General features: G+C 39.5%; 1 protein-coding gene across 1 annotated transcript in view; it reads left to right on the forward strand.

Annotated features, from left to right (window-relative positions):
* PCNX2 (pecanex 2) overlaps nucleotides 1–22,510 on the forward strand; it is a 156,644-nt gene that overhangs the window by 44,841 nt on the left and 89,293 nt on the right. Inside the window, exons 13-15 of the mRNA XM_049830562.1 lie at nucleotides 4,918–5,089; nucleotides 9,969–10,079; nucleotides 11,700–11,791. Coding sequence (XP_049686519.1) covers nucleotides 4,918–5,089; nucleotides 9,969–10,079; nucleotides 11,700–11,791 — 375 coding nt within the window. The remainder of the gene's footprint in view (nucleotides 1–4,917; nucleotides 5,090–9,968; nucleotides 10,080–11,699; nucleotides 11,792–22,510) is intronic.

Below are 22,510 nucleotides of genomic sequence, written 5' to 3' on the forward strand. Positions count from 1 at the left end.
CTTCCGAGAACCAGTGTATTCACTTCCTGGTGTTCAGGACGAGCTGGCTGATTAAACCCTATGAAGTCTGGTAGTCTGGTACAATTCTACTGGAGATAAGATTATTTTCTGCCCCCCATATAATGCTGTGACAGCTAAGGTGCTCTGAGTTGAATACTGTGAACATGCTGTATACTGTCACTGTGGTAAGGGATGAGTTTCAGTATATAGAAGAACCTATCTAACTCAGCTAGTGTTTTTGAATTTTGTATTTATTTATACTGATTGAATTGTGATAATAATTCTGTTTTGATTAACTTTGGTGTTGAAGTTGGAAATTCTTGGGTTCTACAGCTCATGCTGGCTACTGACATTTATTTAAGCTGCAGGTTTAGTACTGTTGCCTGCTACAAGATGAGAGCCTAATTTTCCTGTCGGCCTGTGCTTTAGCCTTTCCAGTTCTGGTCCACTGGGAGCTGGTGGCCTTTAGTTGCTGTTCACACAGGGGTATGTGGTTCTGGGATGGTGAAATTCAGGAACAGCCTCCTCCCTGGAGTGGTGGGAGAAGAAAATAAAGTCCATCCCAAGTGTGAGGTGTATCAGTTTATTAACAGCAGACTATAAGGGAGGTGCCAGTGACTGCAGGGTATTAAATTTGGAGATCCAAGAGATCCTTGTCATGTGCATTTCAAGGTTTTAGACAAGTGGCTTTGACTGCAGAGTTACTTTTGTTATTGGTTAGAGGCAGCAGCAGATTGGGCAATAAAGGCAGTGTCTGTGGTAAATGGCTATACAGAAGGACTGTGAGAGCTTGTCTGTAAGTCCCTCATAAGACACCTGTATAGCTCAGGCTCTAGATCAGGTTTACAAAGGCATTTGAGCTTCGAAAGATTGCAGTCATGCTCTTAATAAGATTTACAGAATCGCTTGCATAACTTCATTGTCTGGGTTCCGTTACTTACAAAAGCAGATAGCTATTCAGTTGGGTAGCTACCATAGGCACTTTCATAAATCCCATAAGGCACTTAAAAAGTATTTTTAATTTGTCCCTGTAAGCATTTCTGTAGAACTGAGCACACAACTTTTCTTCATATAAAAAGCCTTCTGTCTTTTTGCTCTTGCATGTGTGCACCCACAAACAAAAAAATCATTAGATCTTTTTGAAATTTCCCCATCAAAATGCTTTGCAGTCAAAAGTGCTATTTTATTAAATGGAAGTGTTTGTGAAATCATTCTAGCTTTGTTGAAAATCTTAATATTTTTATCAATATACGAGATGCACCAGTGCTAGGATGTGAATATGTTTCTGAAACATATTCATGAGAAACATGGACCTGAAAAAGTCAGTGACATTTTTTGGCAGACTTAGGGAAAGGAAGAGTTTTCACTGAAATTTTTATCATCAGAGAAAAAAAAAGATTGTTCAACAAATCAGATGTAAAATATAAAAGGAATCCTGCTTCATTATTTAAATTCTTCTGAAGGAGAACACAGAGTGGAGTAGTTTTACCAAGATGAAATCAGTTTTGCATATCATAATTTGATGAGTTTGTCGAGTAGAACACAATGAGCCCTTAACATCTAAAATACCTTGTTGATAAGTTGCCCTGCCACATACCTATTTTGATGAGGGGCTGCCTAGCTTGGCCTGTCAGTGGCAGGCACAATAGGGCTTCTGCCTTATTTTTTTGTTTCTAAAACCTGGAAAAGAGGAAATGTACTGTCCATCCCCTGGCTGTGGCTTTCAGGAGGTGATGCACCATCCCAGTGATCCTCTCTCTCCTAGAAGGTGTCGGCTGTTGGCCTCAAACCAATCCTGTCCCGAATAATCCCCCTCACACAAAGGATGTAAATGACAGTGAAATACAGCACTAACACTCACAGCAGTTCCTCTTTCTTGTGTTGCCTGTTCCCCAGCTGTGGGACCGGAGTATTTGTTGTGCTCTGGGAAGCTCATTCAGCTCGAGTGCATCCCAAGCAGTGCGACAGCTGTGCAGCCAGCGTCCTTCTGAGTGCATTGCTGCTCCATTGCTTTGCTCCTGTTAATCCAATAGTAGGCAAGATTTCCTTTTCAGGATTCTGTCTCATTCCCCACCGCCACCTGGAAGATAGGGAAGGTAGTATCTGTTCACATTTTGCAGGCTGTTCAGACAGCCTTGGAAAGCTGCCTCCTCAATCCTAGCTAGCATTATTGTTAGCATGGTTAAGAGTGTTATTTCGAATAGAGTAGAATAGACTATTTCAGCTGGAAGGGACCTGCAATGATCATCTAGTCCAGCTGCCTTACCAGTTCAGGGCTCACCAAGTTAAAGCATGTTGTTAAGAGCATTGTCCAAATGCCTCTTAAATGCTGACAGGCTTGGGGCATCGACCACCTCCCTAGGAAGCCTGTTCCAGTGTTTGACTACCCTCTTGGTAAAGAAATGCTTCCTAATGTTCAGTCTGAACCTCCCCTGGCGCAGCTTTGAACCATTCCCACGCGTCCTATTGCTGGATCCCAGGGAGAAGAGCTCAGCACCTCCCTCTCCATGTCCCCTCCTCAGGAAGCTGTAGAGAGCAATAAGGTCACCCCTCATCCTCCTTTTCTCCAAACTAGTCAAGCTCAAAGTCCTTAGCCCTCCTCATAGGACATGCCTTCCAGCCCCATCACCAGCTTTGTTGCCCTCCTCTGGATGTGTCAAGGACCTTCACATCCTTCTTAAATTGTGGTGCCCTGAACTGCACACAGCATTCAAGGTGAGGCTGCATCAACGCTGAATACAGCAGGATCATCACCTCTTTTGATGGGTCATGCTGTGTTTGGTGGCCCCCGGGATGGGGTTTGCCCTCTTGGCTGCCAGGACGCACTGCTGACCGATAGTGAATCTGCTGTCGGCAGCACCCCCAGATCCCTTTCTGCAGGGTTGGTCTCCAGCCACTCCCTTCCCCATTTATACTTGTGCCCGGCGTTACTCCATCCTAGGTGCAGAATCCGGCATTTCGACTTGTTAAATTTCATCCCATTAATCATAACCCAATGTTCCAATCTATCTGGATCCCTCTGCAAGGCCTCCTGTCCCTCAGGAGAGTCAACAGCACCTCCCAGTTTGGTATCGTCAGCAAAATTGCTAATGGTGCATTCAACTCCTGAATCCACATAGTTGATAAATACATTGAACAGAACTGGCCCTAGAACTGAGCCCTGAGGAACACCGCTGGTGACCAGTCGCCAGCCAGATGCAGCCCCATTCACTACAACTCTTTGAGCCCTGCCATTCAGCCAGTTCTTCACCCAGCACACCATGAACTACTTCAGAAGTAAGAGTTAAATATACACTGTAATCCTACTTCAGTATGTCAGCGTTCTGCTTAGAACGGAAAGGTGTGGGGAGCTAAACCTCTAGACTTCTAGTCATCCGTCTTGCCCAACTCCCTTCAAATAATTACCATGCAAAGATAAAATCTGGGCTCTGTAATTCAAGAGATAAGACAAGCATGTAACATCACGATAAAATAGACTTTGGTCTGGAGTGCACATCGGGATATAAATCATTAAGCAATTGTTTAGATGTAATATTTACTGGTTTCTTTTCCTAAGGCACAGCTTGTATTTAAGATAAATGCACTGAAGTTTAAAAACGGCCAGAAAGTAGTATTTTAAGTGAATTTTTTTAAAGTCAGATTTTTATCTTTCTAATTCTCCTTTGATTATTTCATGGACATGTGTCCTAATTCTTTTTTTTTTTAAAGCATTAGTAAAATTGAAACTGATTAAACAGCTAGGATTTGTCAGTCCAACTTGATTCATATTCCATGGATGTGAGGTGCAATATAAGCCCGCCAGTTCCCTGCAATCTGCCACCTTGTTAACTGATTGATCCCAAAAGAGAGTACAGATCAGTTAATAGCAATGCTAACATATGAGCTTGGCTGGCAGCCAAACAAATACAGCCGCTGTTTCAAATCAGTAAGTAGACTCAAAAAAGAAATGGTCTTTTACTATACTCACTTAAGTCATGTTTTACAAATAAGAACAGTTTCACAGCAGCTTTATGCAAGGCAAACTGGAATCCTTGTCGCTTTGCTCCTGGCTTTTCACACTCAAGGAATCTTTTGACTCACCAGTGTTTAAAATGTCTTTCTTACCCTTAAGCTTCCTACCAGGAGAACTATTAAGATTTTTCTTAAGCGTCTGTTATTCTCCCTGGCCCACAGCCCCACAGCAGTGTTTTGTAGGATTAGTGCGAATCAGTTGTGTGAGATGTGTATGAAAGATGTAAGATAAGGATGCTTCCACATATTAATTAATTTGGATCATCCTTTCAAAGTGCTGCATGAGAGAGAGACCAGAAACTCCTGATGAGTGTCACCCCCTCCAGGAGAGACACTGATTTGCTGTCAGGCAGTTCAAATCAACAAAAAAAATTGAATTGTATTGGTGCAAAAAATCAATCTCCATGCCTCACACTGCACCTAAGAGGTGCCTTACTATTTTTTTACTTTCCAGGATGCAATTAAAAATTAATTTTATATTTTATAAAGTAAAAAAAAAAAAAAAAACGCCAAGCTACCTGAAGCAGACATTCATTAAAGTAATATAGAGAAAAATTCTTTTTCTATTGAAAAGAAAGGTTCAGACAGATTGAGGCTTTTTTTCTCCACAGAAAATGACAACTTCTGCAATTAGTGTGTTTTGAAAGGTCCAGAAGGTTGGATTTTGAAAAGCATAAATGATTGCTGGAGTTAGTCTTAACTGCTTTTTGTACCTTTTGAAAATCTCCTCTGGAGAAGATAAAATACCTTGTAACATTTTTATTATTAATTAGTAGTATAAGTCATTAAAATATTTTGTCTGACTCTTGACCCTCTCTCCAGGTTAATGCAGTGCATGCAGTAAGAGGATGAATACAAAATTCAAACACTTCTCTTTTTTTTTTTCTTTTTTTTTTTTTCTTCCAGGGGCACAATAAAATCATAACCTACAGCAGACCTGTATATTTTTGTATATTATGTGGCCTTATTTTGTTGCTAGATGCTGGATCTAAAGACACAAATCCTCCAGTTTATACAATGTATGGCTTGAAGCTCTTTTCGCCTAGATCTCTCCAGTCAGCCAGAGACCATGTAATAGGTGAGTCAATATTTTTCCTAGGACTGTAAAAATGAATTAAGCATTAGCCGGGGAAGCCTGTGTTTTCCCATGTTGGCAATCAAACGCATGTTATGGAGGTACAACTCTAAGTCAAATTGATAGAAACATTTGGAATGACTTAAGATGGGTGTAGGGGGGCTGGGGGCAGCTGGCAACCTTCCCTCACGTAAAAGGAGTTCTTAATGAAATGAGGCTCATAGAAAAGTCTCTATAGAAAACTAACAGTCACTGATGTTATTAGCAAAAGACATCATCTGTGAAATGCAGTTAATCTTTGTAAGGGCTTGTCTGTGCAGAGCAGTTACTGCAGAATAAGCTGAGTTTTAAATGTAATGCCTGGAAGCTAATCTGTGCCAAGTCCTCAGATGGACATTCTGCTCATGAAGAACACATTTTTTCTTGGTTTAGTTTCATCTTGCTGTCCACGTGATGAGTTAGCATGGAGCGGCCACTCCACAGTAGCTCTTCCAACCTGTTTCCTTCCGGAATCATGTTCCGAGGTGGCTGAGGACGTTCAGATATTGCCCCAAAATGGGGCTAATGATCCGTTGGCACTTACAGTCTGTAACTGTGATGCTGCTCTAGTTGTGCTGCAGATAAGAGTGCTGAACTGCACTTGGGTCAAGCAGTGCAACACTGTTAGGTATGAAGTAGAAAAGTTAAAGTTTACTGTAAAAGTTGTGAAAACTTCCCAAGAGCTGTGTCATGGTGTACCAAAGATGACCCATTGGTTTGTGAATTTAGAACCAGGAAAACCTTCCGCAGTAGAGGAAAAAACTTTCTGATATAGAGTGTATGACCTTTGAGGTCTTTGTTCACCTGTGACTGTTGTAGTTGCTTGTTGCTATACTCAAGTCAGGCTATTACTGCCTGAAAGGCATACTATTTTTAGGAAAGCCTTCTGGTCCTTTATATGGGTTCATTGACTCCCAATCCTTCTCACCAGAAACAGGGGAATAATGAAGACCTGCATCTCACTTATTTTCATTAGTTTCTTTCATTACTTTCCTTTGGTCTCATTAAAGTTTCTTCTTACATCTTATTTTCTCTGCCTGTCAAAGGTGAACAGTAAAAATGCTGATAAATAATTCAATGAGAATCTTAAATGACACTTGGGATAGAGATAAATGAAAAACTATAGCAACCAGAATAAGAAAACAAAGTGTGGTTATGAATGTGCTAATTTTGGCTGGCCTCAAAAGAGGTGGTAGAGCAGGTTCTTGAAACAGCCTGGAGGAGGTGGGGGAGAGAGGAAATACAGGCTCAGTTTAACGAGAGAGGAAGAAGAAACCATTTCCCTTTGCTTGTCCCCTATCCTTATTTTGCCAAGGTGTATTTGTTCAAGTGATGTTTGGTGCCGCGGTTTGGCTACTCCTTGCTTTGTCTCTTATGGGAGTCCCAACTTCTGGCTGCCGTGAATGCTTGCAAGTGTTCACAGTGCAGCTACTTCTGTAAGCCATGGCAGTCTGGCATCCTCCAGCATCTTGCTGCACTTTGAGTATAGATTCCCTCAGGCACTAAAGGTATAGAAGTATTTGATTTTAGCAATAAAAAGAGGAGGGAAGTAGGCCCCGCTGAATACCAATGAAATGTTGCTATCATTTTGCATTTTTTCCTATTTGGTATTTTTGACATTTCTTTATTGGTTTGTCATCATATGGTAACTTCTAAATTTGTATTTTACTCATAATTTATTGTAGTATTCAGAGTTCATATGTTGGGAAACCAAGGGATTTTTGACTCTACATTACAGATACCGAGGAAAGGAAAAGTCTTCTCTTTCAGGTGTTTACTATGGTAAGAAGCTAAAGTGATGGAAATCACAGAAAGGACTTACCGAGGAACTAGTGTGATGCTGCATAGCATACTATGATTAAAGTCTTGAAACAAGATTATAAAACAAAATCAGTGAAAATTTGTTAGATGTGTAACCTAATTACTTAGAAATGCAGTTTTTAACAGGGCCATCTTTTTTCAAGCAATCTATTTAGGATCTGATTCTGTTTTATTTTAAATTGATGGTGGTTCTGCTGTTGATGTATATTAGTTGGGGGATCATGGCTTCAATTCATTCTAACTATGGTTTTCATCTTGAATTCCTTATTTCAGTTGACCTTTTTGCTAGATTAACGTACGTAGTGCAAGTGAAGGGCACAAACAGAGCCAACCTCAGTCACTAGGTGCTATGGGTATGGCTAGTGACAAAAATAGTTACGCGCTTAATGTATGATAGTTTTTGTGATGAAACCATTTAAACGTTAGACAGGTGAGTGAAATTATTTGGCAGACATCTCAGAAGAGTAACTATCAGGTGGTGGCAAAATTTTGTGATAGCAAGTCCTCTGCCTGCTACTTTCAGCAATGACTGAGCTTCTGTCAGGGAAGAAAGCCTCTGTGAATGTTATCCTCTGCTGTGTTCAGGAGGGGGAGAACAAAAAGACAATTTCTCACTGAAGTAACACATTATTTTTTTTCCCCCTGTGGAAAAGTATATATTATTACACATCAAATGGACTAGTACTCGGATACATCATTTTTTTAAAATAATAATTTTCTAAACTTCTAAAATGTTTGCAGTGATGTTACCATTCTACATTTCTCAAAAGACCCAGAGTTTCCAAAGTCAAAATCTGTGTTCCCCTCCTACACTTATCTGGTAGCTACTCATGTAGAGGAAACCTTCAAACTGCAGTGTTAAATGCCAGCAGCTCACATAAGCATCTTAGAGGTTCAGCTCTTAAAGGTGTTGTTCTGTATGGAAATGTGCAATGCTTAAACAAATTCTCCCTGGAATTCATAATGCAATTCCAAGTGATTAATCAATTACTTTTATTGTCTGCCTCCCACAAGGGAAACCTCTGCTCCTAAATTCAATCCTTTTGTAAGTAACAACTGTTTATTTTCCTCTCTGGTATGCTCCTTTGTGCAGGATGAGATAAATGAAGCTACCTTAGCTAAAGGAGTTGTTAGGATTATTCAAGGTATTAATAGAGAGAGGGTGAGGTGAGGACATTGCTGTAGTCAACCAGCTTTTCCCTCCTTGTTTACATTCACCCCTGTATATTTTGGTGTACAGACAGGATAACGTCTCTGGTCTTGTCTTTCCTTCCCGTGCTCTTTCTGAGGTTACTACAGCAAAGGCAGTCGTTTGGACTGTAAGTCAGTAGTCTAAGATGAGTTCTGGCAGTTCTGCAAGTCCTTTGCGCAAGGAACAAGATCTCCTATGAGTTTCAGCAGTGAGTTTTTGGGATATGTGATCCCACGGCGAGTCCACGTGGCCTGCTGGGCATTTTTCTGTCATGCCATTGTCTGTCTTCAAAAGTGGTTCTTGCTTGGCTTGGTATGGCTTGGTGGAATATCTAAAAAAAATAGCAGACTAGTAAAGGAAGATGAGATTAATAATGGCATGTAAAAGATCGAGAAGACAGTGTTTCCTTACGTTCTTACGTATGTATAATTTGTGCCAGTGGCAGGAAGTCGTGATGAAGGGTGCATTGTGAATGCAAGTGTATTTAAGTGAGCCCTGTCTGTGTTTAACACTTGAGTATGTCATTTTTTCTCCTCTGTTTGACTTTCTCAGAAAGATTTACAATATTAGATAGCAGTAATGTATAATATGAAGATAAAAGCTGTCAGATAAAACTCGGTGTATTGTTTTATTTTAGCACAAGATGCATTAGTAAGAGGAGCTGGGAGTAAAATGTGAAATTAGCATTCAACAAAGAACACAAATCCTATTGTGTATCCTTAAAGTTTGAGTGGGGTGGAAAGAGGAATAAGTTGTACTAGTGAGTTGTGTAATTTGGTTTGTATGAGAATGAATAGGAGGAAACTGCAGTCTTCCTAGCACGTAAACTGACAAATACATACTTGTTTACAATGAAGAGTGGCTGACACACATCTCTCTCCTTCATCATGCAGAACATTCTGGTACTAGTACAACGAAGCAGTAAGAACATGATTAAACATGTGCATGTATCCTTGAAAGTTGACAGTATCGGAAACTTGGGTCAAGTGTGTGTTTAGATGCTTTGCTAGACAACTGCGCTTAGCATTTTCTAGGGTGGAGCTAAGAGTAAATGAATGGGAAGGAGGAGTGGCTGGAAGTGAACAGAACATAAGGCTAGCAGCACAGTTTATGATGAATTATGACTTCTGCTTTTCCTTGACTGTAATTAGCATTTCTATTTAGAAAGAGACTAGGTAAAGATGTCAGACTGGGTTTTACCCTTGAGTTTCTTTACTGTTTTTACTGTACTTTCACTATTGCAAAGTCAAGGTCCATCCTGCTGGAAGCTGGGGAAATATTCTGGGGAAGTTTTGCTATAGGTTTGTCCCATTTTTACATGCTGCTTTAAGTGTCTGCTGTTGATTGCTGGCAGAGGCAGAATATTGTGACAGCCAAGATACTTGGGATCTTAGCCATTAAAATATCTTTTGTTTGTTTATACTGAGTTGTTATACCTGTGCTTGAACCATCTCAGATTCAAGGAGAAAGTTCTGGAGTCTGCAAATTAAAATTTCTGTACTTTAAATAGAACAAATATAGCTTTGAAAGTATTTGAGAAGCAGTAAGGAGGCTATGTAACGCTATTTTTTTCTGCTGCTGCTTTTATCCAAAATAAAGCTTAAAGTTAACCTCTGAGCTTTAGTTTCTTAGATGTAAAATAGCATAATTTATTTTGAATACATGAGAAGGAAAGTGTAATTGTTGCTGCTAAGGTTAAGGTATGCTCACTTGAGTAATCTTCAGAATTTATTGCAACAGTTTCTTATTCTGGTATGATGCACGTTTGTCTGTTCTCCATACATTGTGATGTATGACTGTGTTCTAACATACATCTTTTTTTTTCTTTAGTGTTTTTATATTGTTTTCCTGCAATTTCTCTTCTTGGTCTTTTCCCTCAAATCAACACCTTCTGTATATATCTTTTGGAGCAAATAGACATGTTGCTTTTTGGTGGTTCTGGTAAGTAGCCAGTTGCAGCCTGAGCTATCCCTTTCTGGGCTTATAACCTTAGATTAGATTATATTATTGCATGTTTTAAAGCACAGTGCATGTTAAAGCTCAAACAGCTAATGGTATTCATTTAACAGTGGGTAAATACTAATAAGACCCCCTTGATTAGATTGCTTTTTTCTTTTGAAAAGTTGTGTGCAAGTTGTGCTGTGGGCTGCAGAATGTGGTTGACATCAAAGAGCTCTTTCCTGGCATGTCTGATGTGGATCTTTACTACATTTATAAAAAAGAAAAAATTAAAAAAAATAATTTCTGTTAAAACTCCATTTCAAAAATAAAAATAAAAATTAAAATTAAAAAAATGTTTGCATTCTTACATAGTAAGGCCTGTTCACAAGATATTGGATATGTGATGGTTTTGGTGTTATTTCAGTCAGAGATTAAACAAGGCCCATGAGAGATGATGCATTGGGTTTTTTGTTGGTAGTGGTGGGTTTTGTTTTTCATTATACCTTAAGCAACAGAGAAGATTGGGATGCGTCTACACTGACATCTTAGTTTGATCAGAAACAAACTTCCTCCTTGTTCCCACTTAACACATGTTGTTTTGCAACACGGAATGGTGTCAGAGTATGCAAACTGGATTCCATTTAGATGAAGCTTAAAAGAAAGGTGCACTGTAAGGGTGCAACTATTGCGCTCCAAACACTAATGAGCATACAGTCTGTGGGACCAGACTAGAGATAGTCTGCAGTAAGGCATCTCAAACATGAATAACATGGATATAACATCCTCAAAACTTTTCATTCCATAGATCCATGTTTACTGCATCATTCTGCTTGCTATTGTAGACATAGCCTTTGGCAAGAGGTTAATACTAGTACAGATGATACAGGTGTTCTTTGCTTTTTGTCTCATAAATACCATAGCAGACCTGGAGGAAATAGCGTGTTGGATAAAGTCCTCATCCTATCAATAATGATGATTCTTGTGTAGGTTGAATCCTAATTAGAGCACGGTTTTGCAGCCACTATATCTCCATCGTTGAGACTGCTGAACTCCTAGTTCTGACAGTTTTTCCTACCCTTCTTCTGGAAGATCTCAAAGGAGGTATAGCAAGAGATCAGCTGGCATCCTTCTCTCTCCCTTTAAGTTCATTTGTGTATCTCAATATGGTGCAAATCATGGTTGACTGAGCAAGTTAGGATGCTTTTGGATGGTACCTGGTGTCTCCTGTGTCTCAGGAGCAAAGCAAAGGAGGAAAACTCCACGTGGAGCTTGCCTAGAAAACTGCTTATTTTGTAGATCACTTCATTACTCCTTGGTAGCAACATGAAGAGGCATACTGACATTTTGGCAAAAGAATGTTCAGTACAAAAACCAATAGCATGGGACCTCAGGTCAATGGAAAACACATGGAGTACAGTGGCATCAGGCTTTCAGTCTTAGCCGTAAACAGTTTTGTAAGCTTATTTGGGGCACTGAAGGTGTTCCCTCAACAACCAGCTTTGTGATATCTGATTTTTATCTCTGTACCGCTCGTGATGCAAGAGCTGTTTAATTTTTTTCTTTTGATTGCACATCCTCATTTAGGAAGAAATTAAATAATACGTGATGTCTGTATTTCAGCTGCTGCTGGGTTCGTATCTGCACTATACAGCATTTCCCGAAGCTTTGTGGTTCTGATTGTCCTATACGCTTTCTGCTTCAGTGCAGTGAAGGTAAGCCAGAAAAACAACCCTGCAAAAATTCAAAATTTCAAGCTCGAAATTCATATAATCCAGGGAGACCAGGATTGTTTGGTGCTGTGTTGTCATTGTTGTTTATCGAGATACGCTTTACAAGCTGTGCTTCAGGTTCTGCCTATTAGCTACACTGAAATGGATTGAAACTGTAGTAGAAATACTGGAGTAAACGTGTGTCTAATACCTGTGACTTTTTGCCTCTTACATGTATCAGTCTGAAATGATCCATTGAATTTACCCTACGAAGACTAACAGCAGCCTTGGCTTAAAAAGCTGCAACTCTTATTGACCCGTATAAGCCAAGCTGAATTTGGTCAAAATTTCTAATAAGGTCCGTATTTCTGAAGGAAAAAAAAATAAATTTTTGTTGCTTCATAACAGTATGCCTAAGAACTTAAATGTCCAGCTTGGGCAGATCAGTGGACCATCTAACCCAGTAATGTGTTTGTATCCACAAAGAAATGCAATTTAGGAGTTTAATGCCAGCCAGATGATAGATTGTCACTCTTCTCCCTAATATTCCACCAGTATCCACAAGTGTTGGATTAGGGATGTTAGAGAGTGTGTCCCTGCTTCTTTCATTTGGTATCTGTAGACTTGTTGTCTATGAATTTGCCAAGTCCCTTCCTGAATGCACTGGTCATGTCTGTCTCCACAAGTTTGTGCCAACAAATTCCAGATGTTCACTGTGCTCTGTGCAAAGCAGTGCTGTCCTTCATTGGTTTTAAATTGATCTGCTAATTTCACGAAGTCTTCCCTATGCCTACTATTGCAGGATTTGTGGAAGAACTGTTCTGCATTCACCATATCCACTGCCTTCGCAGTTTTGTAGGCATCAGTCATCCTCCCCCAGCTATCTTCTCTTTAGACTGAAGAGTCTCAGCCTTTCTAGCATCTCCTTGTAAAGCAGCTGCTCTCTCAGGAGTAGCTAAGTTAATCATCCTACTCTGTGCCTTCTCTTACTCTGTTGTGACCTTCAGATGTGGAGAGTGAGTAGCGTATGGCGCTCAGGATGCGGGTGTGCCTCAGCTCTATATGCTGGCAAAATGACTGGCTGCCTTGTTCTCAGAACACTTCCCAGTGATGCCCAATGTTGGTTTTTTTGGCAGATGCTGCATTTTGAGCCATATTCAATCTAAAGCTTTTTTTTTTTTTTTTTTTTTTTTTTTTTAGTTAATGTATGTGTCCTCTGCATTTTTTGTTTTATTTAAAAAATAGTAATGAAATGTTGGCTGCCTTCAAGTCTGCTGTAAAATTCCCAGTGGCCACAGCAAGACCAGAATTTTCCTCTTAGACTTGTGATAAAATTTATCCTTTAAGGGACAATCTTTTGACAGTGTTTCATTACAGGCTAGATGCTGTCAGTGCCCATGCAGGGGTGCACCAGGATGTGCAGTGATTTACAAGCTGCTCTTGACATCTTGTGGGCATACGTGAGAGGATACTTTGTGCTGCTACACATGCATAGGACACAGAGATCCCAATATGAGGTTCTACAACAGCCAAGGATGTATCATGTCAACACCCAGGCTGGTGATTTACACAGACGAGAGGGGCAATCAGATGTTTCTTTAAAGGAGTTCTTTAAGGAACATAAGCATTTCTATAATGGCTTTTAACAATTTTCCACTTAAAATTTTGAATAGGACCCTTAAATCAGAAAAGGTCAACTATAATGCCTTAATGGTCTATCAGAGATGATCAGAGCTGCCTGTGCATGCATTCTTAACCACTCCCGACAGTAAGGTAAAATGTGTTAAGCCACCATTTTATCTTGCCCCTGGGTGGCTTGAGTCCATACGCAATAAATTATGGCAACTCAGCTGCTGAGCAGTGCTGCGTTAAGACACTTTAAATTAAATGTCTTTGAACATGTGGTGTACTCCCAGGGAATATCCTGTTGCCAGGCTCACCCAGTATAGCAGTTATACTGGTTTGACCTGACCCAGCTGTGTGATGCTAGAAAGCTTAACTGCTTCTTATGCAGTTTCCTAAAGTAGCTAGCATTCCTACTACCATTTTCCGGCTGTATTAATGATTCTGAAACTGGCAGCTGGGATGGAGAAGGTGACTCTCTATAAGAATGAACAGAGTAAGAAAAATCTATAACAGTGGGGAGAAACAATGAGAAAAATGGAAAGAGCTATATGGAAAGAAGGAATTGAGTTAAACCACTGTTTAACAGGCAAATATCTGGAAAAATGATTTTATTTTTTTTTTTCCCCTAAGGTTAGCAGAGGGCGAATCACTAGTTGAGGGCAGGGAAGTTGTGTGATGGATACTTTAAAAAATAGTTTGGTAAACAGTATTAAAGAAAAGCCTCTTAAAATATTCTACAGGCTCCTTTCTGAGTGTAATACTTCAAATTACAGCATGCAGGTGGCTTTGTAGATAAGCAATCTCCTCATGGATTAGACTTCAAACTGCTTAGAAATATGCTTTTAATGCTACCCTGAAGTTGTAGAGTGCTGTGAAAGATTTACAAGATATCTGTTGTAAATTACCAATATTAAGTGCAGACTTTCTGTTCACACAGAAATTACAGTTAATTTGAATTTTTATGGCACTGTTCTTGTGAAGGCAGTTCTGAGGAGGTTAATTTAAAGCATGTAAAGATGATTCCACTTGCTTCAGCTCATCATGTCGGTCTACTAGGGTGCTTGAAATTTCATATGTTTTTTTCTAGGAATTATAAAATAAGCCCTTGTGTTAACCCTCCCTGTTCTTCAGTCAGGTTCAGAGATTTTTTTTTCCTTTTGGACTGTTGTCTGTAACATTGCAAGAGAATGATTCTTTGGTTCATGGAGGAGGAGTAGGAATTAGCTTAAATGTAAGAGAAAAATCTGATCCTGAATAGGGACCACTGTGACAGGTGGTCTAATACCCCTGTAAGAAACTAGAACTCTTCTGATATGTAGTGATAAAGAACGTCTGACCCTAATCAAATGAAGGTGTGGATTTTTGGTGCATGAGAAATTGCAGAATTTTAACTCAAAACTGAGCAAATGCTATAACCTGTTTCAGAGGGGTTTGCACAATGGTGATAAGTACATGGTTTTCTTTAAGATGGAAGTGGCATCTCTTCCACACTTGCACTTTACAGCTATTCTTTATTTTTCATATTTATTTTTACTCTTTTCACTTTTAGTCAATTTGGCAAAAACAACGGAGTGAGATTTTCAGTATTTATGGAGGTCAAAAAAATCATCACAATCAAAAAGATTCAGGGCAGGGAAGCATGATAGACTCTCACTGGCATGGGATTTCTGGGCTGCAAAGCTTATTTCTTGGCTGAAATGTAGCATCCTCAAATGTAAACTCTCTTTATTGGCAGAACATCTTATAGCTCAGCAGGTGTAACTAGCAGACTTCTATTTCCTGAAATAAATTGCAGAGGAGAATAGATCTCTAAGTGGTTGTGTGCTTTGTACTGGTGAACAATTGCTCACATCAAATGCCCAGGCTGAAGACCCATTCCAGCAGTATCAGGCTTGAGCCTCTCTTTCCTTAAGTGGTTCTTGTGTTCTAATTACTATCTTGCAGGGTGAAATAGTCTAGCCTCATTTCTCTGTGGACGTTAATTATTCCAAAAGGAAATATGTTATTCCTGAAGAAGTTAATTAGAAGAATAATTAATTTACCACATGATTTTCTTTTTTATTAAAATAAATAATGTTCATTTTATAATAGATCTGTGTTCATAAATGAGTTTTTCTTGTTCATTTTTAGAACAGAAACTGTATATACGTATGTACAATAGTTTGATTTAGTTGCAGTCAAATTTTGAAATTATTTTAGAATAGAAAATTCACAGCAATTAATTCTTTGCTCTAGAACTCCAATTTGAGAAAAAATAAAAAGTAAAAATTGAGCACTTGTTTTGGCTGGCTGTGTCAACAAAACAGTGTAAGTACTCGAGATAACTTTAAAACATGTAAATATAAGCTCTGAGAATTGAGACAAATAGGCCTGTGCTGAAATCCTGTGCCTTGTCCAGACTGATTTTGCTGTTGAGTTATGTGGTACAAAACCAACTGAGAGTCTCTGTGAAAAAGCAGCTGCAGTATAGATGTATCATTAGTTTAACTTAATAATTGTCATTGATTTTTGTTCAGATAAGTTGCCTGAGGAAAATTATTATACACTATTCTCAGCTGAGAGTTCATCCTGTGATCTGCAGATAAAATTTGGTGTGCCCAGATTTTGAGTTAATCTGGCCCTGCCATTCTTTCTTAATGACCTTGCAGCATCTTTGCCATCACACAACCAGAAATGTTTCACTCTCATGGCTAAAATGCACATATTGCCTAAAAGAGGATGGACAGATCTCTAGCCTTGTGCTAACAGTGGATGTGCAGGTTGGATCGTGTGGCAGGCTTGCTTGATCTTGTGGCAGGACTTGATCAGAACTGTATGAGATGCGTTTTGGGGAGTGGCTGCATACTGCTTACCTGGTGGGCACAGGGTGTTATGTGACCAAACATGCACTTTCCACACAACTAAAATAAGCGATGGTCTGTTACAAGGCCAGGCGCAAACTCATCGTGCAATGAGGAGACCTGTGTTTGAGTTGTGTGACTCAGATACTCGGTGGAGAAAAAGGGATGTGTTGCATGGAGCTGACTGAAAAGTGAAGGGGTCCACCTGCTGTGGCCAAGCGATCGGCTCCCCTCCTCAGAGTGCTCCTCGGCAGCTTTGCCCTTGCTTGACGTTTGTGTGGAGGAACTGTGGGTTTGCAGTTTGTCAGGACCTCCTGGCGGTGCTACTGCTGGACTGATCAGTTTTCATTTAAAGCTGTCAAATTAAAAAAGAAAATCACAAATTGTTCACAGTCGGAAGTACAGAGTATTACTTCTAAAATTGGAACAGGTAATTTCTCCAAAAAACCCCAAAACACGAAATAGCTGGAATTCCAGGTCTCCATCCATGTGTTTGAGGCCCTGAGGACTGAGGGACAGGACACACTGTTCATCACTCTTGTCCGTCAGAGGAGCGTATTGTGAGTGGAGCAGGTTTTCCAGGCGCTTCTGACATAGCTGGTGAACAGCAGTCGTTCCCTCTGGTGATGATGCAAAGTCACCTGGATAGATTTTTGGTTTACAGTCACGTTATCCCAGTGATGCAAAGGTAGTTTGGCTACAGCTTTCAGGTGCTGTAAAGCATCTCTTCGTACATCTTTTCCCATGACACATCCCTGTCATGAGTGATATCACACCAGCTGCTTATCCAGCCTTACAAGAGAACAATACTGTGAACTTGTTTTCAGACAAGACAGAAGATAAATGTCGTAGCTCCTGAAGTGCAAAGGCCTGAGTTTCTCCAGCTTGCTTTGAGATTTTCTTTATCTCCCAGGCCTCTGTTTAATGATACAATCCATCCTTATTCCAGTTCTTTCCAGGTCCTCTATGAACTTGTATTTACTTTTGTTTAATAAAAAGCTCTAAATCCTAAACATGGTTTTATCATGTCTTTTGGTCATTCCTTGGATTGTTACATCTAACAACAGCTATTTTTCAGTTTGCTACTTTTTTGAAGCTATTGGGTTACTGACTTCAGTTTAAAATTATCTGCATTCGCTTCAGCCTGGCTTTATTTCTGATCTCAGCTTCAGTGCTGTTATCTTGAACAGAAATTGACAGCTCTAATAGCTACCTTAGCTTTGATATATGAAAGGGTTATCTCTTTTTCCTGGAGGAGGTGTTTTTATTTTCAGATATTACATCCATCAGATTGGAGACACAGGAACTTCTGTGCCATCTTTTTCACTTGACTAGAAGTGCCTGATGTACTGATTTTCGTCTCCCGCTCCATCTGTTTGGTGGTCTGTGCCCAAATATTTAACAGATATTTAAAAAAAAAGTCAGGTGTGCCCTCCTACTTTTTCCACAAATATTCAGTCTGGAATTTAGCCATCTTGATACCAGCCTTTAGCATTCCAGCGCATCAGTGTTTTTCTGTGGGGCAGAAGAGCACATCCTCAAAGGTTTCTGGAATCAGTCAGTCTTTCTCTTCTGCCTTCTGTTCCAATCAGCTGGTTTGGATTTGAAACTTATCCAGAACCAGTTAATTATTTGTCATCCAGCTTTTTTGTTGGGTTTTTGGTTTTGTTTTTTAAACTGCTTAAGGTACTTGTGGTTTATCTTAATCAGCCTGGAAAAATTTCAGATTTTGGACTTGGGTGAGAAAATTAAACTGATGTGAATGTATTCATATGTGGCACAGCTGCCTTTTCCAGCTCTGTGGAAGTACGTATTTTTTTTAAATGAAAGTTATGTAGTTTCCATTACCTTATACCTGAAGAAGTTCTGGTAACTTACTTATTGCTTCAGTGGACAGTTACTAAAAATCCTGTGTGTATTTTAAACCATTCTCAGCTCACATTATGTAGTTTGGTTTGTTGTTTAATGAGTTTTAAACTCATTACTCAGAATAACAATACTTCTTGATTCCTGTTTTCAATGACGCAGGCTTCATCTGTGTACTAATAATTTTGAAATATTTGTCTTAGGATTTTATAATGGGAAAGAATTGCAAGCATACATCTCCCTCAGTCTTCTAAGACTGCCCAAACAAATTTCTAAACAGCACTGAATGGGCCCATGTGTATAGACAGAATTCCCAGATGTGTAAGTAACCAAAAATAGAAGTATAGGATTATTAGACAGCTTTGTTTCTACCGCATAAAATACTTTCAGCCCTGTTGGAGGTTTTCGAGACAAAGCTCATCAATTTTATATACTTTCCAATTTAGAGATCCCTGAGGTTCAAGCAAGAGCTGTTAGGAGTGTTAATTTTGGAGAGAATCATCAGATATCACGCGTTTCAGTGAGCGATGTTTGCAGCCATAGTCAAATGCGCTTTAGACATAACTTCAATAGTTATGCTCTTAGTTTTCTGTGTATAGTAAGAACTTATTGTCCAGATAGAACAGAAAAAGTAAATTATGCCTGCAGAATCCAATATGGCCCAGGGTTACTCTTAGTGATGTATGTCACTGTATAGGAATGTAGAAATCTGCACTTCTTTAGGATAAACTCACAATTATGTGAAACATGAGTATCCATGCCTCCTGCCTGGGGTTGTTGCTCATCTTACTCTCTAGCCGAGGCATTATAGTCACAGAGCGGGACCCTGTTGTGTAAGGTGGTGCGTGCACACCCCTGCATCAGTCCCATCCTTATGGATTTTAAATTTTAGCAATGAAAATATGGTCACAGATAGCAGCTGGGAGTGCAGAGAAACAGGGACAACATTGCTTAGAGTGGGCGGTAGTATTTGTATTCTGGTAGCTTATCACTTGTCAAGTTTTTGGAGCTCTTTTGGGAAAGTAATGTTTTGTTTTCCATGGATGAGGGGAAGATAAGGATGGTGGGCATCTCCCCGTAGAATTTGTCTCTAACCAGTGTAACACGAGGCTCATGAGTAATTCACATTTCCTGGTTGTTAGTGTTCACTGAAAATGTGTATCATGGTAATATAGTCAAGCTTATAGTTAACCTTGTAGAGAACAAGTTGTTGTTACCATTTTCTCTTACCTTTGGGGGTGGGGAGGATTCCCTTTTACAATCTCATTCAGAAACAGGATGTTAGTATTTCTTTCAATTTACCATCACACATGTGGAATGGCTGACTGTCAACAGTTGTCCTGTGTATTGTTTGATATGAGCAATAACATAGATCCATGATGAAGCTGGGGAGTGGAGGTAAGGAGAAAGACCAAAGAAAGGTTGGTTGAGTTGCAGGGAGGCTGGACTAGATTATTTTTAAAGGTCCCTTTCAACCCAAACCATGCTGTGGTTCTGTGAATAATGATGAAATCATGAGAGTGGAAAATCAGAAGGTGGGTGTGCTTTGTGAAGAACTTCAGTGTGTCTCCATATTTAAAAAGCCAGCCACTATGCAAACATGTTCACCTTCAACAATGCTAATGCTGCAGTAGTCTGCAAAGTCTTCGAGTTGAGAGGAGTAATCTGGAAAAAAAAAAAAAAAAAAAAGAAGTAACAAGAATTTCTACTTAGCACAAATAATTCTCTGTTCAGAGCACTTTTTGTCTCTGGAATAGGACATATGATTTATTTGAGTCTATCTTTGAAAGATAAGTGAGCATGCTACCTGCATTTTTTTTTAAGGGAAGAAAGAAGCAAAAAGAATAAATAATGTAGGACAGAAAACTGCTACTGCCACTTTTAAAAAAAACATTTGCCTCCCCACCTCTACCAGTGGTAAAAGGCTCCTAAGTTCAAAGACACCTTTATCTTCCTTTTTAGTGCATTGTTTTGGGATTAGTCGATTCTGTGGTTAGAATGGAACCCCTCCCACCACCACCACTGGGTCTGTTGTAACTCATCACTTTCATCCTTAACCCTGTAAGTCCATTTCACTTGTTTTAAAAATGACTACGTGAGCGTCTGCATCAAAGTCAAAACTGTATATGAAAGCACTACATGTCACCTCAACCAAATGAGGTAAAGTAGGAAGTCAAACTCCCTGTCTAGTATTACAGATAATACCAGCTTCCAAGACTAAAACCTGTCATTCCTGTTTTCCCACTAAGAATCATTGTCCGATTATCAGCTATATTGGGGTTTTTTTCATCTTTTTAATTTAAAGCTCTACCAGGCATCATTAGTGGGGAAGGAAAATGACAAAACGGAGCAGGGTACATCACACTGATGTTGGAGAAATGACACCTTTGTTTCCTCTCATCTTTTGTACAACATTGTGTAGCATTATTCTGCAAAATCCTGGTCTCTAGGCACATAGCAAATATCGATGCCTATCCTGCCTGCCTTCCTGGCTCCCTGACAGATGAACTTTGAGGGACAATGACACTTTGGAACTGGAGCACAGGCCAGCCAAATGCAGAAGCTGTGTGTAATATACAGAAAATATGGAAGTAAAGAGTTCCTGAGGCATTAATATGGGGAATCAGCTATGTGCAGTTTTACAGTAGAAAGAGGGCCGCATGATTTCTCAAACTGGCTACTGATACATTTCAGTACCAGGTATATTGCTGGGCTCTTTACGGTATTTTGCTTTCAAAAGAAGTTGCAGGGTGAAGGGGCAGTCATGGACTAGAAGCTGCTGGGTGGATCTGTACACAGTTGTATTACCCTGGACAATGGATATTTGGATAGGCTGTGATTGAGCTGTTTTCAGAACATTTTGGCTTCAGTTAGTTTTCTTCAGTGTTTTGAAGAATATGAATTTCTGACCTAAGACTAAGCATGGAAAAGCTAATCCAAAATGTATTTGGCCCCAAAACTGGGAACAATGAAATGAGGAGTGGAATTGGATGGCAAAGGTTAACTTGTCAAACAAATGGTGCTGGATTCTTTCAGTAATACCATGTAACTCTCTTTTGTTTGTAATTGCTGTTTTGAGTAGGATTGTTTGATAGAACTAGATGGTTCTCTTCTTCATCTTTGTGATGTTCAGTAGCATCATGAGGGGAAGGTGATTCTTAGAATTAAAATTTCACTTCTCTGATACTACTCTTAGGATAACAAGAATTTCAGGGTTCAATGCCAAAGAAATGTCATGTTGCAGTGGGTTGGATGTTTGTCTCTTAAAAGACAATTAGTTTGTCTTGCTCAGGTATTCATTGTACCTGAAAGAAGTGGAGTGTTTCTTAATGTGAGTCAGCTTTGCTAAGAAGTCACACGTATCACTGGGCAAAATAAGACCAATAAACTTACTTTATTCTGTGAGAATATTGGTCCTGTATGAACTGTGAAGTTTTTCAAGCAAAAGATATGGTGCAGAAGATCCCTTGGTTTTACTAGCTTACAGTTTCATAGATCCTACAAGCATTGTTTCTCATAATCTACCCAGAAAGTACTCTGATGTCAGGATCTGGTGACCTCACATTCAGTTGATCAGGTAGAAGTTGTGTGGAGGCATTGAACAAGTCTAGTAAGTAAAATGGCTATCAATCTGATCCACCAAGTTTCTGTGTCCTTCACAGCCAAAATTTGTGTCCTTTTCAGCCAGGACTCACAGGTATGTCTTAGGGTAGCTAATTTGTAGCTGACGACTCCACAGATGAAGCTGGTCTTGATAAGTGTTCTTTATTATTTCTAGCCAATTTTAGCTGTTTAAGTCACCCAGAGACAGTTTCTCATTTTGGTTATGCCCAGAGTGTGCTGGAGAGTATGTAAATTTTCTCTTCTTTCCTTACTCGGGGCTGTCACATACAGTGGTGAGCGCTGTCCCTCTCCACTGTGTTATCACCCAGGCAGGGCCTGGATGTAATGTACAAAGCAGCAGAAAGATTTCAGAGTGAGGTGCTAGAACTGTACCCCACTGCCTGATCTAGGTGACATTGCCATTTGTTGCATGCAATCTGGCTACAGGTCAAGTAACTGAATATCAGTTTAGAGTTTAGACAAATACAGAACAGTTCATTTCACTTGCATCTCATTTTAATGAGAATTTGCCCATGATGTTTCATTAAAGAGGAAAGAAAAACTGCCTTTCATGTGGTTTCCTAGCTAATTGCTGATTATAGAGGAATTACATAATATGATCACAAAACATGTCTCTAATCACAGTCTTTTTCACAATCATAGACTTTGATATGAAAAAGGATTTTCTGTCCTTGGTAGATAGTGTACAAATTTAGATGCTGTGCATTTAACACTGCATGTATAGCTTAGACTACTTAATTTTTATTTTTTTTTTTTTTTTTAAGTT

The sequence above is a fragment of the Accipiter gentilis genome, chromosome 28, assembly GCF_929443795.1.
Source record: "Accipiter gentilis chromosome 28, bAccGen1.1, whole genome shotgun sequence".
NCBI classification, from domain to species: Eukaryota; Metazoa; Chordata; class Aves; order Accipitriformes; family Accipitridae; genus Astur; species Astur gentilis.